The sequence below is a fragment of the Benincasa hispida genome, chromosome 12, assembly GCF_009727055.1.
Source record: "Benincasa hispida cultivar B227 chromosome 12, ASM972705v1, whole genome shotgun sequence".
In the NCBI taxonomy this organism is placed as follows: domain Eukaryota; kingdom Viridiplantae; phylum Streptophyta; class Magnoliopsida; order Cucurbitales; family Cucurbitaceae; genus Benincasa; species Benincasa hispida.
In genome coordinates this window covers 7,702,459-7,717,665 of record NC_052360.1, presented here as the reverse complement: position 1 = coordinate 7,717,665, position 15,207 = coordinate 7,702,459, and the positions used below count along the sequence as shown (strand labels likewise).

Sequence of the window (15,207 nt, the reverse complement as noted above, 5' to 3'; positions counted from 1 at the left end):
GATAGACAGAGCAGAGAAAGAGCAGTCCGCTTGACAGGAACACATTGAAACAAAGCATTCTTGATCACGGGAGAGGAAGTATTATAGTGTGATTGATAGATGCACGGGAGGAAGTCTTTCAAGTCCCAAAGCCCCAAAAATTCTTCAGAAAAATCTTTCTGTAATGATGGCTTTATCTGAATACAAAAAAGAAAACAATAAATAAGAGAGGCAACTTCCTGGAAATTACTAAAGTTCTAAACTCGAGCAAAAAAGGAAACCTTGTTGTCCCGTATGAGGAGGATTTCAAAGGTTGGGATTGGTTTAGAAATCTACTGATAGACTTCCTGAATGGAAAGGAAAACTCGATTGGTTGCAATGATTGTAGAAATTAGAAAAAGAGACTACTCCTACGCTGCTGCGTTAAAGCCCCATGCCTCTGCTCCTCGATGCCCACCCCTGAGCATTTTGTATCTTGGCCTCGAGCCTCCATGTTTGAAAAGAGAAGCGAAGACGACCTCGTCGAGGAAGGAGGTGAGGAAAATCTGCTGAGATGACACCTTGATTGTCACTAAACGAGACTTCCACAACGATTGGAGTAGAATCCTAGATGTGCTCCAACTCCAAACCCAACGCTCTTTTGTTATAAACCCCTTCTACCCTGATAAAGCCCTCTTGAAATGTCCAGATGCCGAGTTTGCCGAACTTCTAGCCATGAATAAAGGCGGGGTCACCTTTGGGCCGATTACTTTGAAAATGGAGAGCTGAAACGCTTTGTTTCTTTGTCTTTACCATTTTTCTAACTTACTTTGGGAAGATAAGTGGTTGGGGGGCATAGCCTCTCTACTCTTTGTTTCTTTGTCTTTACCATTTTTCTAACTTGAAATTTTACTTCATGGCTTCTATCCTCTTGTCTTTTGGAAGCTCTTTGTCTATCTCCCTTGGTCTTAGCTTGCCCCTTTTCGACATGGAGGCTAATTATATTTTTCCACATCTTGCTTTAATCGGCGATTTTACTATTTTGGGGGAGGAGAGATTGCCGTTTACGGAGTCCCGGTCCTTCAGATAGGTTTTCCTTTTGCTCATTCTTTTGTTGTCGAGTGAGTTATTCCTATTCTTTGAGTTCTTCCATCTTATCCTTGCTTTGGAATATTAAAATTTCGAGGAATGTTACAGGTCCTCCATGACAGTGTTAATACTTTGGATTGTGTTTGAAAGTTTTCGCCCAAGTTGATTGGGCTTTGGTGTTGTATCCTTTGCCAAGAAGAGGCCGAGGACCTGGATCATCTCTTATGGTCTTCGGATTATATTTGACCATTGTGGAGTGGCTTCTTCAAGATGTTCACATTTTGTTTGGAAGGTTTCCCCCGGGTTTGTGAAAAGGGTTGTCGGTTGTGGTTTGCTCGTCTTTGTGCCATTTTTGTCAAATCTCTGAGGAGAAGAAACAATATGGTTTTTAGAGGGGTTGAAGACCTGCGAGGAAAGTGTGGTCCCTTGTTGTATCTCATGCCTCTCTTTAGGTCTCTGTGTGTAAAGATTTATATAATTGTCCTTTAGGCCTTAACTTGCTCAACTGGAACTCCTTTTTAGGTTAGTTGGGCTTTTNGTGTGTAAAGATTTATATAATTGTCCTTTAGGCCTTAACTTGCTCAACTGGAACTCCTTTTTAGGTTAGTTGGGCTTTTCTTGAGTCTCTCTCTCCTTTTTTCGTACTCACCTTGTATTATTTTATTTTATCTTGATAAAAACTTGGCTTCTTTTACCTTGAAAAAATAATTTTCATGTTTGTACGATTCTATTTTGTCCTTTCTGCATTTATTATCTGGGTCATTGTTTGAACTGGAAGTTTTAGTCCTCCAGCTGGTAGATACTTTGTTTCAATGTACTGTATCACTGTATGCATTCTATATGTGATTCGGAAGTTTTTAGGCTATTGTTTATTGGAGATATATTTCCCACTTTTGACTTTTCAGGGGTGACCCAAAATGCTGGTATAGTGTACCTGGTAGTGAAGCTACTGCTTTTGAGAAGGTAATAGTTATATTCTCTTAGATTTAAATCCTTCTAGATTTTGTTGTCCGGTTATCCTCTTTTTGCAGGCATGTAATGGAATAGATACCACATAGTTTTTCCCCTTAATACTGCTTGTTTGTTTATTAATCTTGTCTTTATTTTCTTCTATCCCCTAGTATGCTGGAACTTTGCAGTAGACTTGAGTATCAATTGTCGTCATGATTTTTTTAGTATCTGCATGATGTCTTCTGTATTTCTTCAAGTTAATATTTCATATTGATTTATATGTCATCTATTTATGAAATATTAATCGGATCTGTGTAATGTTTGGTTCACTAATTTTCTACACTGTTTAGAATGATGATTGTATATATTTTTCTTGGTGGATGTTTGTAATTTTGAGCTTTAGTCTCCATTTTTTATATCAATGAATCTTCCCGTTTCCTATTTCAAAGAAAATAAAAAAAAAATGATGGTTGTATATCGTTAGGGAAATAAAGGCGGTTTACAGTATCTTTTCTCTACGTACAGTTTCCTCATTTGTGTCTCGTATTCTCACTATGAACCTGCATCTCTTTCCTGTTATGAGAGTCGCTTTGTTAATCCTTTTAAAAGTTAAAAAGGAAATGCTAATCATCTTGCTCCATAATTAGGATTTCTATTTCTTATCAATTGAGATGTATGTGAAATTAACCAACATTCTTCACATGATTGTAGGTTATGCGGAATAGCCTTCCTGATCTTTTTGATACACAACCTGATTTGCTTTTTCAACTCGTCACCATGCTGAATCCATCCGTCTTACAAGAAAATGGCGTTCCCGTTTATACTGTACAACAAGTATGAAATGAAAGGAGGCAGTTTATAGCTCATGCATCTACACATTTAAAGTAGAATTGTTCTTGCATTTGTTTCATTTATTTGATATGGTTTTATTCTTCTGTCTTCTTAATCGCCTTTTCATATATTCAGTCCTTTTCTTTTACGTCATTTTAAAATGACTGACTTGCATTACCAGGAGCCCGGAAATTTTGTTGTGACCTTCCCTAGATCTTTCCATGGCGGTTTTAATCTTGGTATGCTCATCTAGTTTGATTTAATTAACGAAGACAATCTGATGATTAGTTTAGCAACTAATTTTAGGTTTTGTTAACTGTCCCTTCAGGATTAAATTGTGCTGAGGCCGTAAATTTTGCTCCCGCTGACTGGATGCCTTATGGTGGGTTTGGAGAAGAATTGTATCAGCTTTATCACAAACCTGCTGTTTTTTCTCACGAGGAGCTTATCTGTGTGATAGCAAAGGTTGAAAAGCTTTGGACATTTAATTATTTAATTATTTTTAATTTTTCTTCAAATTAAGTTTTCTAGGTACTCGTGAAATTCTCTGTCAATATACTATATGTAAGGAATAATTGATTCAATTGAAAGATCTAACCTAATAATTTGACCTACTAATAAAATTATATTAGAGAATCTGAAATTTATTGATTTAATTGAAAGATCTAACCTAATAATTTGACCTACTAATAAAATATATATTAGAGAATCTGAAATTGTAGTTATATCACTGTTTTGTGATAATCTAGGAGATGAAAGATTACACCCTAGGCTTTTTGTGCGTAGTTAAGAACATGATGCAAGGCTTGCTCTTAAAATGAAGCCCATTTGGTTGAGTCTAGAGGCAAGGGTAGATGGGATTGGTCAAATGTCTTGGTTAGAATCTTGAAGTGAAAACTTTAGTGAAAGAAGTTGGACTATTACAAATTCTTCTTGTGAAGTAGTGGGTGGGGCCCGAGACTACAAATATAAAAGGAAGACCTTAACATGGCTTGAGACACAGTGCTGTGATGCTAGTCTTCTACCTTCTATCCAGAGACCTTGGTTTATTCGTTGAAAAGTCTTGTTTCTGTTTTTAAAAGAAATGAGACCTTGGTTTTTGCCCCCTTTTGTCTCTCTAATACCATGGAAGAAAAATTGCTCAGTTATGTTCACGAAAACCCCAGAGAATCCTGAATTTCATCACTGAACAGAAAATGACAAAAAACAGGTCCGATTACGCCTATTCCTAATCCTAAATGGAATGGCGCGAAATCTTTCCAAACCATCCAAAAATGCATTTGCAATGTATATAGTGGTGGCCTTTAAGTTCCCTATTGTCAATTATATAGAGCACACCAATTAAAAGAAAGAGTCAACACTAGTTTTTTTTTTTCACTTTTAGAACTTCAATTCTTCTTGAACCTCCCTCTTCCAAATTCTTTGGCTGTAGGAAAATATAGGGAGGAAAGATTAGGGTCTAATAGAACAAGTGCAGCCGTGCTGGCCTAGAGATTTACAATGATGGGACAATAGGCTATGCACGTCTCTCACTTTAGTGTATTATTGTGGAAGGGTTAAGGAGTACCGGTTCTCTGAATTTTTGGTTTCTTTCAATAATTTCAAGTAACAAACCTTTTTGTCAGATCATTTTTACGCACAAACTCAATACTATCATTAATTATTCATTTCTTGTCTTTATTTTTTTCTTCTTCAAATTCTTAAATCATCTTTACTATTTTGGGGATGGAATTTATTGTGCATGAGCGAGGTGCTATTTTTTCCCCTTAAACTGGTTGCATGATCTTTTTGTGACAGCTGCATTTTTGGACGTCCTTAATTGATATTTCTGAACTTCTTAGCCATCAATATCATTGCTTGTGAGGTTGAAGCTTAGTGTTGTGGATTCTGTTTCATTGTCTCAATTTTTTGCAGATGGACTGCAGTAACCGAGTTTCTCCTTACCTGAAGAAAGAGTTACTTAGGATTTATTCTAAGGAGAAAAGTTGGAGAGAACAACTTTGGAAAAATGGTGTAATCAGATCTTCTCCGTTGCCTCCTCGAAAGTGTCCGGAATATATTAGTACCGAGGAGGTATCATATCATGATCTCATACTTGTGTCACTATCTTAAGAAGCTTGTTTCTGATAGATTTTTTGGTGGTGTTGTTACAGGATCCAACATGCGTTATATGTAAGAAGTACCTTTATCTTTCAGCTATAGGTTGCCGTTGTAGGAGATCTGCTTTTGTATGTTTGGAGGTGCGTGGACCAATGGGCTCCTCATTTAAGTTTTACTAGAGAATTTTATTTTTTGGAGGGTCTCTTGCGCTTTAGGCGTCTTTTGAAATCTATGCTCACTGAAAATCATTGAAAATGACTAGCCTAAAAGCTTAGTCAAGGAGTCTTACTTGACCCAAGAAAACAACCGAATTTCAGTTCCTTTATCTTTATTATACCTTTGTAAATTTGCCTTTTTTAGTTGTTTCCTTCCAAGTTAGATTATTATATTTTTCTTTTCCCTTATCTTTATTACTATTAGCAAAGTTTCCATACTTATTCATCCCTTTCTCTTTAAACCTAGGGCTGTAACATTGTGTTGATTATGAAGAAATAGTTGAATTTCCCTCATTGCAAAAAGATAAAATGGTAGGAAAATAGTAGTATTTTGAACTTGTTATTTACTGCAAGTTCAAGTGACTTCAAATGGCCAAATAGGACGACACCCTACAGTCGGCATCCTCAATTTCAAAGTTAGGAAATTCAGTTTCTTCAATATTGTGTTCTATCTGAAAATGTTTATGTTATACTGTCTAAATTTTAGTATTTTTACTTCGCATGGAGAAATGTTGCGATTGATGTGTATAGGATCTTGTGCCTATGTTGATATGTTTCTTACCTTCTGGCAGCACTGGCAACACCTTTGTGAATGCAAGTACAGCAGGCGGCACCTTCTGTATCGTTATACACTTGCTGAACTACATGATTTGATTGGTATAATTGATAGATGTGGTTCTGGGAATACAACTGAAAGAAAGGATTTGCGACAAGCTGGCTTATGCTACACTGAACGATGTACTTTGACAAAAAAGGTTCAAGTGTTCCATTATTTTATTTCCAAATTGCTACATATTTGTGAGTGCTTTAGGAGACATGGTGCCCTTCCCTTTCATCCTTGATTCCCCTCTCTCATCTTCATGTGTTTAGTTTCAATGTTTTAGCAATTTTAGTAATGCTATTTTTTTATAAGTAACAAAATATGGGTACTTTAAATACGGTTGAAGGCCTTTTCTTGATTGAAAGTAAGTCCTTCAAGTTGTCTTTTTTTTTGGGGGGGGGGGGGGGGGAAAGGATGATGGAGGGGGTGTTGTTAGGTGTTTGAAGATTTTACTATTATTTTTAAAAGGAAAAGAACAAAACAAAGAGAAAAACCAAAAAATTACTGTAAGCTGCAAAGAACACCGCTTCCCAAAGTAACAGACCTGTATCGTGAGGGTGGGGGAAATACCACTTCCTCCATCATACCCTTGCACGGCCTACTTTGAGCTAGCTGAATTCAGGAAAACTTTAGAAATCTATCCCAAATCACTGTAGCAAAGCATAAATTCCATAAATGTGGTCTCGATTCTTTGCAGTCTTCTTACACACTCTAGACTACTAAGAATCAATCGCATCAGTTTCTAATTAAAAAAAATGTGGGGGTAGCATCAGTGGTAATATGTCGAAGTATGGGCTAGAAAATTGGGAAACCTATGTTGGAGTTGGGACGTGGTGGTTACCTGATGAAGCTTTTTGGAAAGGATAGAAGAAGGATTAAAGAAGGATGGTGATAGACTTGAAACCTTTTGTTATTCTTCAAAAACTAAATGTTAGTTTTTTAGTCCATCCTCTCTTTCATCTTTGTCTTCTTATTCATGCAAAGGTTGAACCTCAAAGGATTGAACTATTAGTCCTGCTCCAAGGTTGAAGCATTTGAATTTGTTTCAACCATATGGGGTCTCTTTGGGCTTGTATTGGATTGAGAAATAGGTTTGATTGTCTATCTTTCAATATCTGGACATGTTATGTTAATTAATAGATACAAGTCTTCATACATACTTCACTCGTACTCGATGGATTATAATGAAATAAAAAAACTTAGGCATACTTTTCTCAATGAAAGCTTAGTTTCTTACACTCTCTCTCTATACATAAGCAAAGGTAAAATATCTGCTTGAACCTTGAGTGGATCAGTGGTATGGACTCATGAAGTTATGATCCTCGTCTTCAAGAGAAAAAAATGAGTTTGAGAGTAGCTTAATTATAATTGGTTTTTCTCCCTTCCATTGTTGTTGTTTTACGTTTTATAATATAATTATATTAATAAAGTACAGGATTATGGACTTCTTAAAACTGTGAGATAAGTTAACATTCATTCTCTGACCTATAATGTGCTAAAATCAGTTTATTTAGAGGCCGTAGTGAATTGTTTTGAATAAAGGAAATTGAGGCATGATCCGTGAATGAACTATCTTGGTCATCTGTCGAAATACTTGATGCATGTAGGTGAAAGGTGGTCGTGTCACGCTGTCTCAACTTGCAGAAAAATGGTTACTGCATTCAAGTAAGGTTCTTCAAGATCCATTCTCAAATGAGGCATGTGTTAAGGCTTTGAGAGAAGCCGAGCAATTTCTTTGGGCTGGTCATGACATGGATCACGTATGTGAAGTCCTTCATGGTTGTCATTTTCTCAGACTTGCATGCAGTATATGGTAGTAATTTACATTTGTCTTTATTGGATTATATAATAGGTCCGTGATGTTGTAAGAAACTTGGATGAAACTCAAAAGTGGCTTCAAGGCATTGGAGATTCCCTTTCTAAAATTGAAGCATGGTCATGTGATCATTATGGACGTTTAGAGAAAATTTGCTTGGATCATGTAAACAATTTGTTGAGTCTGCCCCCAATATCATGTAACCATCCTGGGTATCTTAAGTTGAAGGTTGGTACAATATTGCCAGACTTGTTAGTTTATTCTTATGTGGCCCCATCTGCTAATTGCTAATTTTGTCATAAAATCTTATTACCTTACAGGATTATAGTGAAGAAGCAAAGATTTTGATACAAGATATTGATAATGCCTTATCAACATGCCCTGATGTAACTACTTTTTTGGCTTCTTTGCTTGGTGTCCTCTATTCTTTAACACGTGCATTTTTAAATTGTTCATGTAGCTTCTTTCTATTTTGGTTTGGTTATCCCAATGTTATGCCCTTTTTACCCCATAAAATTAATGATCCTTATTTTAGAAACTCTCACTTCAGGTTTCTGAATGGGAAATTTTGTACTCAAGAGTGTGTGCCTTTCCAATCCATATAGAAGAAAGTGAGAAGTTATCAGAAAACATATCAATAGCGAAGGTGCTCCTATTATCTTTTGGTACCATTTCCTTGCATATTTTTCTATATGTTCAATACATCTATTCTTTGTCTAAGATATTTAAGTATGTGAATATTGTTTATAGAGGACACTCTACTTTGGCAAGTGAGAATGGGAACAAACTGAGACGGTTTTAAACAACCTGAACAACTGAAAAAATCGAAGGCAAATTTTCAGGAAATACATTTTTCCTTTCAATTTAAAAACGTAATTGGTTATAACCCTCATCAGTTGTTTCCTATTAAAATCTTTTGGTAACAAAGGTTCAATAGTTTTTCCGGGTCTCCTTTTTTTGTTGCAACTTTGCTTTTGAGTATTATCAAATATCAAGATAAACTTTATTTTTAGGATTTAACTTTTGTCTCCACTCATTTATGTTCTAATATGCTTCAATTGTGATATATTAGTCTTGCATAGAAAGCGTCAGAGAAATTTTGGAGAAACAGCCTGCTGCTTTTGAGCTTGAGATTCTTTACAAGTTGAAGTCTAAGGTTATTTGACCATTTGTTAGTCTATTACATAAATTTGTATGCTCTTGATTTTGATGGGTATCATATGTATCCATATATATCAGCAAATTGTATTTATCTAAATTCCTGGTTTCATGTCAAGTAGATCTTGGAACTCGGAATCCAGCTTCCAGAGACAGAAATGGTGCTGGATTTAACAAGGCAGGCTGAACGACATCGTTCTAGATGTTCAGAAATTATGAATGGTCCCATGAACTTGAAGGTTATGTTTGCTAATTGTCGTTCCCTTTTCCCCTCAATTTGATATTTGGTAATCCAAGACATAAATATCCCTGAATTATGTCTTGCAGACTGTCGAACTATTCCTTCAAGAATCTAACGATTTTGCTGTTAATATACCTGAACTGAAGCTTATAAGACAGTATCATGATGATGTTGTTACATGGAAGGCTCGTCTTAATGCTGTTATGATTAATGTTCATGAACGGGAGGATCAACAGAATGTAATAGAAGAATTAAATTGCATTCTAAGAGATGGATTATCATTGAAAATTAAAGGTTTGTTCACGTGCTAATTCTTTTATATCCATGCTATCTTTCTGTGAGGGAAACCATCCATTTTATAATTTTAAGCCTAATGCTAATGTAGTTTATCTTTTGTTTCATGGACTTTTGGGGGTGGGCTGAGACAGTTGATGATGTACCTATAGTTGAGGTTGAGTTGAAGAAGGCTTCTGTCAGGGAAAAAGCTCAAAAGGTGATTCAGTGTTCCTCTTTAAATGTTTGGAATGTAATTGTCTGTGTTTAGGTTGTTTAAAATCATTTACAGGTCTTCTCTTCAATTTTACAATCATTTTCTTGAAGTTATGTTTCCTCATGAATCGACTTTGATGCAGTTACGCAATACAAAGGTTACTATGGAATTCATGCAGAAATTGATGGAGGAGGCTGTAGAGTACGTGTATTGTAGTATACATTCTTTTAATCAATAACATAACACGTTGTTATCCATATATGATTGTAAATTCTTGAGTTCTCTCTTCTCCAGATTAGAAATTGATAAGGAAAAATTGTTTGCTGATATTCATGGAGTTCTCGGCTCAGCAATGAGTTGGGAGAAGAGAGCTATGGATTTTCTAGCACATGGGGCCCAGTTATCTGATTTTGAAGAGATTATAAGGTTTCCCGTCTTTCGCTACATAAACAATAATAATAAACAAAAACTCTTTTGGTGTGATATTCTTGTGCAGACTATCACAAGTTTGAATTCTGTGCATGTTTTAGGACTTCTGAAGATTTATGCGTTATTCTACCTTCTCTTCATGGTGTCAAGAATGAAGTATCATCGGCCATGTCCTGGCTAAATATTTCAAAACCTTTCTTAGAGTCTGTTCTCCCTACGTCATCTGCACCAAGATCGCAGCTGAAAATTGAAACATTAAAGGTTTTTGTCATCTATATTTGTATTGTACCTGGAGCCTGGACTTTGATATTTAACACACTCCAATTTTGCAGGAGTTGGTTTCTCAGTCAAAACTCCATAAGGTCACTTTGGAAGAAAGCAGAGTGCTTGCTGAGGTTCTGAGAAAATGCGAGAATTGGAAAGATGAAGCGAACTCTTTATTGCAAGATATTGATAATCTTTTGAATGCAGATGATATAGGGGATGCGCTGAGCAATTGTCTTATTCCTAAGATTGAACAATTAGTTGATAGAATCAATACCATTATTACAGCCGGTATATCTCTTGGTTATGACTTCCGTGAGATTTCCAGACTTCAAAGTGCTAGTTCTACACTCATGTGGTGCAATAAAGTTCTTTCTCTTTGCCATGGTATTCCTTCTTATCAGGTAGACTTGAAAGTTCGTCGAAAGTATGCTATTCCTTTTCTCTCTTTTTTTTTTTTTTTTAAATGATTTTGGATTTGCTTTTCTTTTTGATAGAACACTTCTATGTATGTTGAGGTAAGGAGCGTTAGATTGGACTTACAGTCCATTTGACTGAAAAGGCTATAATATTGTGGCAGGATGTTGAGAGCTTGATGAGGGTTGAAGAGGATGATTCTTGTTTATATGCCTCTGGTGTTATGTGGAGCTTATTGGTGGAAGGTGTCAAATGGCTGAAACAAGCCTTAGAGGTGATTCCTGGAACGTGCAATTCTAAACAAAGAAAGTTGAGCGATGCTGAGGAATTAGTTTCCAACTCTATGGTATTTTTACAGCCCAACATCTAAAGTATTACTTTTTTGTCTTCTTTTTGCCAATTCAAGTATAACTCAATGGATAAGACATTGATTGTCATTCCAAAGGTCGATGGTTTAATCATCCACCTCCACAATTGTTGAACTAATATATATATATATATATATATGTATGTATAACATTTTTTTTTAATTGTGTTTCTGGATTTTTTATGTTTGTTCTGTCTTTAAAGGTTTGAATGTCTTTTACTTGCAGAGTATCAGAATCAACTTCTCAGCCATGAATGGTCAACTTGTAAATGCTATTCAGAAGCACAAGTGATTTTTCTAATTCTTTGACTTGTTAATTTCTGTTTTTGTTGTATGTACATATGTATCTTCCTGCTTCTTATAAAGCTTTTTTCCCTTGCCCTCTAACCCCTCCCTACAAATCTGCAAGCATTACTAAAACTTCAGAAGCTCAAATTTCTACATTAATCAGTTCAATAGTCTAAGACACAAAAATGTTGGCACTTTCTTTAGGATGTAGGCATTTTGCACTGTAATTTGTAAAGTACTTCATTATAAATGTTCATTAACTTTTCATAAAAATGATAATCGTTCTGAAATTAACATGGATTCAAATACGTTAGTGAAACTGCAACTGTGTGTATGTCTACGCTTGTTCAGTCGTAGCAGTGCCTTATATATATATATATATGTATTTTTTTTTATTTATACATGGCTATTGCTGATTTGTGCTTCTTGTGGTATTCTCTCTGCACGTAGGCTGTGGCAGGAAGAAGTACGGCAATTTTTCCTAATGAAGCATGCTGAACGATCGTGGACTCTGTTATTAAAGCTTAAGGTATGTCATGTTATTTTGCTTGATTCTTCTACCGGGATTAAGTAGATGTATATCATCTTATACTTTTGAACATTCAGGAAGAAGGAGACATTGTTGCCTTCGATTGTTCAGAGCTACATTTAATTTTTTCCGAAGCTGAAAGGATTGAAAAGTGGGAGAAACAAATGGGGGAAATCATGAAGACATCTTTTGGGGATGGATGTTCTCTGCTTGGTTCTCTACGAGAGGTTTGAAATAATACTTTTTTTTTTCTCACTGAAAATTGGCAATACATATCTTTTGAATGAACGTCTAATATCATATTTGTCATGCAGATAAAGAAATCACTGGATAGATCCCTATACATATATGAGAAGTCATTGCCCTACACTGATCAGAACTTATGCTTGTGTTGCTCTAGCGATTCACAGGATCAACATCTTTTTACTTGCTCAGTATGTAACGAAAGGTAAGGTCAATTCTACTTTGCCAAAATGTTTGAACAGAAAATATTCTGCATATTTTTCTATATTTAACAAGTTGAACACTTCAAAATTTATTAGAATATGCATACTTGAAAGCTCTAAAATATATCATAAGAGCAAACATATTTCATAATTTAGAACAGACTTGTCGCAACTCTTATTCCACAATAAAACAGACTGCAACCAGAAGAAATAATGCACACCAGCTATCATTTCTCTTCCCTCTAAGCTTGACTAACACTATCTTGCAGAGATGTTCAACACTTGTGGATTCCTTCTTGTCAACTTTGAACTTGGCAAGGGGTTTTCTTTTTGACCCCTGGCTTTTTACTTAGTTGCTTTCGTTAACGAGCATGACTCCAACTAGGTGTGAAGTGCTTACTAAACTTGTTGGAGTTGTGCTGTAACCCAACAGCCTTGTCTTTTATACCACCTACTATACTGCTCTCTACCATCCCAACAATCTCAACAGTTGACATATACGTGCTTGTGTGCACCTTTATTTATTTATTTATTTTTGGTGGTTGTTGAAAAGAAACTGAGCTTTCATTGACCGAAAAATGAATAAAAAACAAGGCTTAAAAAAGCACAACAAAATAAAGATCCAAAATACAACCAAGAAGAAAGAGATCCAATTTGACAAAATCAAACCATTATCACAATTACAAAGAGGCCAACTGACCCCTTAAGGAAGCATTAGAGCTTACTGCCTTCCACATCTCGTCACACGACCTCTCCATCTGTCTAAATGATCTATCGTTCCTCTCTAGCCAAAGCCCCACAAAATGGCAAAAGAAGCAAGCCTGCCGCAAAATTTTGCCCTTCTCCACAAAGGGAGAACTCAAGAGCACCTCCTCAATCCTAGTGTAACTGTCTCAATTCCAACAATCAACATATTGTGGAGCCTGCATGCATGAATGAATACGTACAGCATGACATATGTTCCTATTACATGCATGCATGAAGCATTCCGTGGTTATTATTTGTTATATTACATGTGATCGATTTGTTTATAAAATTTGCATAAGAACAATATGGTAACTAAACATTATAGATGATTTTGGAAACAGCTACCATTTGCAGTGCCTGGGGCAAGCAAGAGAAAAAGCAAGCAATACAGATATCTTTATATGCCCTTATTGCTATAGCTCAAATGGTGTATTATCAATTGATAAAAGTGGTGGTCCCTTGGTATGGTTCTCTCTCTCTCTAGATTGTGTATGCTATCCTTTTTTGCAAAGTCATTATATTTGTATTGTATTTTTTTTGTTGCAGAGATTTTTAGCAAATCGTCCTGAACTAGAAATGCTCACTAAGCTCAAATCTGATGCCGTGAACTTCTGTGTCTGGTAACTACCTTTTTTCCCGTGTTATCCACCTCATATATTTTTTACTTAATCTTTTTAATCTTTATTTTTTAACGTTTTTGGTTGAATCCAATCCAGCAGATTAACTCTAGCTGCTCTCTCTCTCTATATACACACACACATATAGGTAGTTTTAATAGCTCAACTGTTTAAGACCTACTAATACTTTAGTTTGAGTAGCGTGTTTGTATCTGACATGTGTCGGACACTAGAACATTTGTTAGACATGTATCGGATACTTGTTAGTACAATAGATGTAATATACACTAGTTGTACAAAGTCAAAGTAGGTCCAACATTTATTAGACATGCATCATATTAAATAGCACATTTATAACAAAAATTATAAGAATACATTGGAGAGACCTAGGAATTTCTTATGGGAATGGAATAACAAACCAAGGGTCTCACCTCGTTAGATGGTCTAAGGTTATCAATACACATGCACAAAGGGGCCTTGGTCTTCAAAGTCCGACTGATAAGAATCGTGCTCTTCTTGCTAAATGGGTATGGAGATACTACCATGAGGATGGGGCTTTATGGAAACTGTTTATTGAAGCTAAATATGGGAACACTCCTCTGAAGTCTTGGCCCAACAACACTTTTTCGAACTCTATCAGGGTTCCATGGAGAGACATTGTGGAGCATATGAGTCTTATTAAAGATAAAGTCAAAATTAAAGTGGGGAACAGGAAAAATACCTCTTTTTGGACTGATAGATGGCTCAAAACCTCTCCTCTTAAAAATGTTTTTCCCAGATTATTCCGCCTTTCCACACAAAAAGGGTCATCCATCTTTGATCTGTGGGACCCTAGACAGGGATGGTCTCTATATTATAGGAGAAATATGAAGGATGAAGAGATTGATGAATGGCTCGATCTTATGAGTTCCCTACGTGGTGTCCATCTTTCCAATGGAAAAGACGAATGGATTTGCGACCTTGATGCCAAAGGTTCTTTCTCCGCCCCTTCCATGAGGCTATATGGAAGGACTCATACCCAAAAAAGATCAAATTCTTCCTTTGGGAAATCAGCCACAACGCCATCAACACCAGTGACCGAATGCAGAATCGCTCCCCCTACATGGCCATCTCCCCTCATTGCTGCCACATTTGTAAGTCTGCCCCGATTCAACTAGCCACCTCTTCATGCACTGCCCATTTGCAGAGAGATTTTGGAAGGAAATCTTCCTTTCATTTGGTTGGCACACTGCCCTCCCCAATGACACCATTGGTATCCTCACTTACACTCTCGTTGGCCATCCCTTCACAAAGCAAAAGAAAGTTATGTTGATGCATCTAATTCATGCTTTCTTATGGACTAGATGGAAGAAGAGAAACAAACGCTTCTTCACCAACAAGGGAAGCTTTTTTTATAGCTATTTTGATCTTATTATCCTTTATGCTATGAGTGGTGTAAAAACACTTCTTTCTTTAATATAAACATCCTTTCATCCCTTTTGACCAATTGGAAAATTCTTATGTAACTCCATTGGCTTGGGCTTCGGCCTTTTTAAATTTCATACATCAATGAAATTTGTTTCCTATGAAAATAATAATAATAATAACAAAAATAATAAATTTTAAGAGAAAAATACATCAAACTAATTTTGTAAGGATATAATTGTATAAATG

General features: G+C 36.0%; 1 protein-coding gene across 2 annotated transcripts in view; it reads left to right on the top strand.

Annotated features, from left to right (window-relative positions):
- LOC120092719 (lysine-specific demethylase 5B) overlaps positions 1 to 15,207 on the top strand; it is a 32,810-nt gene that overhangs the window by 11,685 nt on the left and 5,918 nt on the right. For both annotated transcript variants that reach the window (XM_039050874.1, XM_039050875.1), the window contains 26 exons: positions 1,953 to 2,010; positions 2,710 to 2,832; positions 3,011 to 3,068; positions 3,158 to 3,294; positions 4,744 to 4,902; positions 4,983 to 5,069; positions 5,717 to 5,899; positions 7,353 to 7,505; positions 7,598 to 7,789; positions 7,882 to 7,947; positions 8,112 to 8,207; positions 8,634 to 8,717; positions 8,842 to 8,958; positions 9,047 to 9,254; positions 9,389 to 9,453; positions 9,593 to 9,651; positions 9,745 to 9,876; positions 9,981 to 10,140; positions 10,212 to 10,547; positions 10,724 to 10,906; positions 11,154 to 11,215; positions 11,666 to 11,744; positions 11,822 to 11,971; positions 12,059 to 12,192; positions 13,279 to 13,399; positions 13,484 to 13,557. In XM_039050874.1, coding sequence (XP_038906802.1) covers positions 1,953 to 2,010; positions 2,710 to 2,832; positions 3,011 to 3,068; positions 3,158 to 3,294; positions 4,744 to 4,902; positions 4,983 to 5,069; positions 5,717 to 5,899; positions 7,353 to 7,505; positions 7,598 to 7,789; positions 7,882 to 7,947; positions 8,112 to 8,207; positions 8,634 to 8,717; positions 8,842 to 8,958; positions 9,047 to 9,254; positions 9,389 to 9,453; positions 9,593 to 9,651; positions 9,745 to 9,876; positions 9,981 to 10,140; positions 10,212 to 10,547; positions 10,724 to 10,906; positions 11,154 to 11,215; positions 11,666 to 11,744; positions 11,822 to 11,971; positions 12,059 to 12,192; positions 13,279 to 13,399; positions 13,484 to 13,557 — 3,276 coding nt within the window. The remainder of the gene's footprint in view (positions 1 to 1,952; positions 2,011 to 2,709; positions 2,833 to 3,010; positions 3,069 to 3,157; positions 3,295 to 4,743; positions 4,903 to 4,982; positions 5,070 to 5,716; positions 5,900 to 7,352; positions 7,506 to 7,597; positions 7,790 to 7,881; positions 7,948 to 8,111; positions 8,208 to 8,633; positions 8,718 to 8,841; positions 8,959 to 9,046; positions 9,255 to 9,388; positions 9,454 to 9,592; positions 9,652 to 9,744; positions 9,877 to 9,980; positions 10,141 to 10,211; positions 10,548 to 10,723; positions 10,907 to 11,153; positions 11,216 to 11,665; positions 11,745 to 11,821; positions 11,972 to 12,058; positions 12,193 to 13,278; positions 13,400 to 13,483; positions 13,558 to 15,207) is intronic.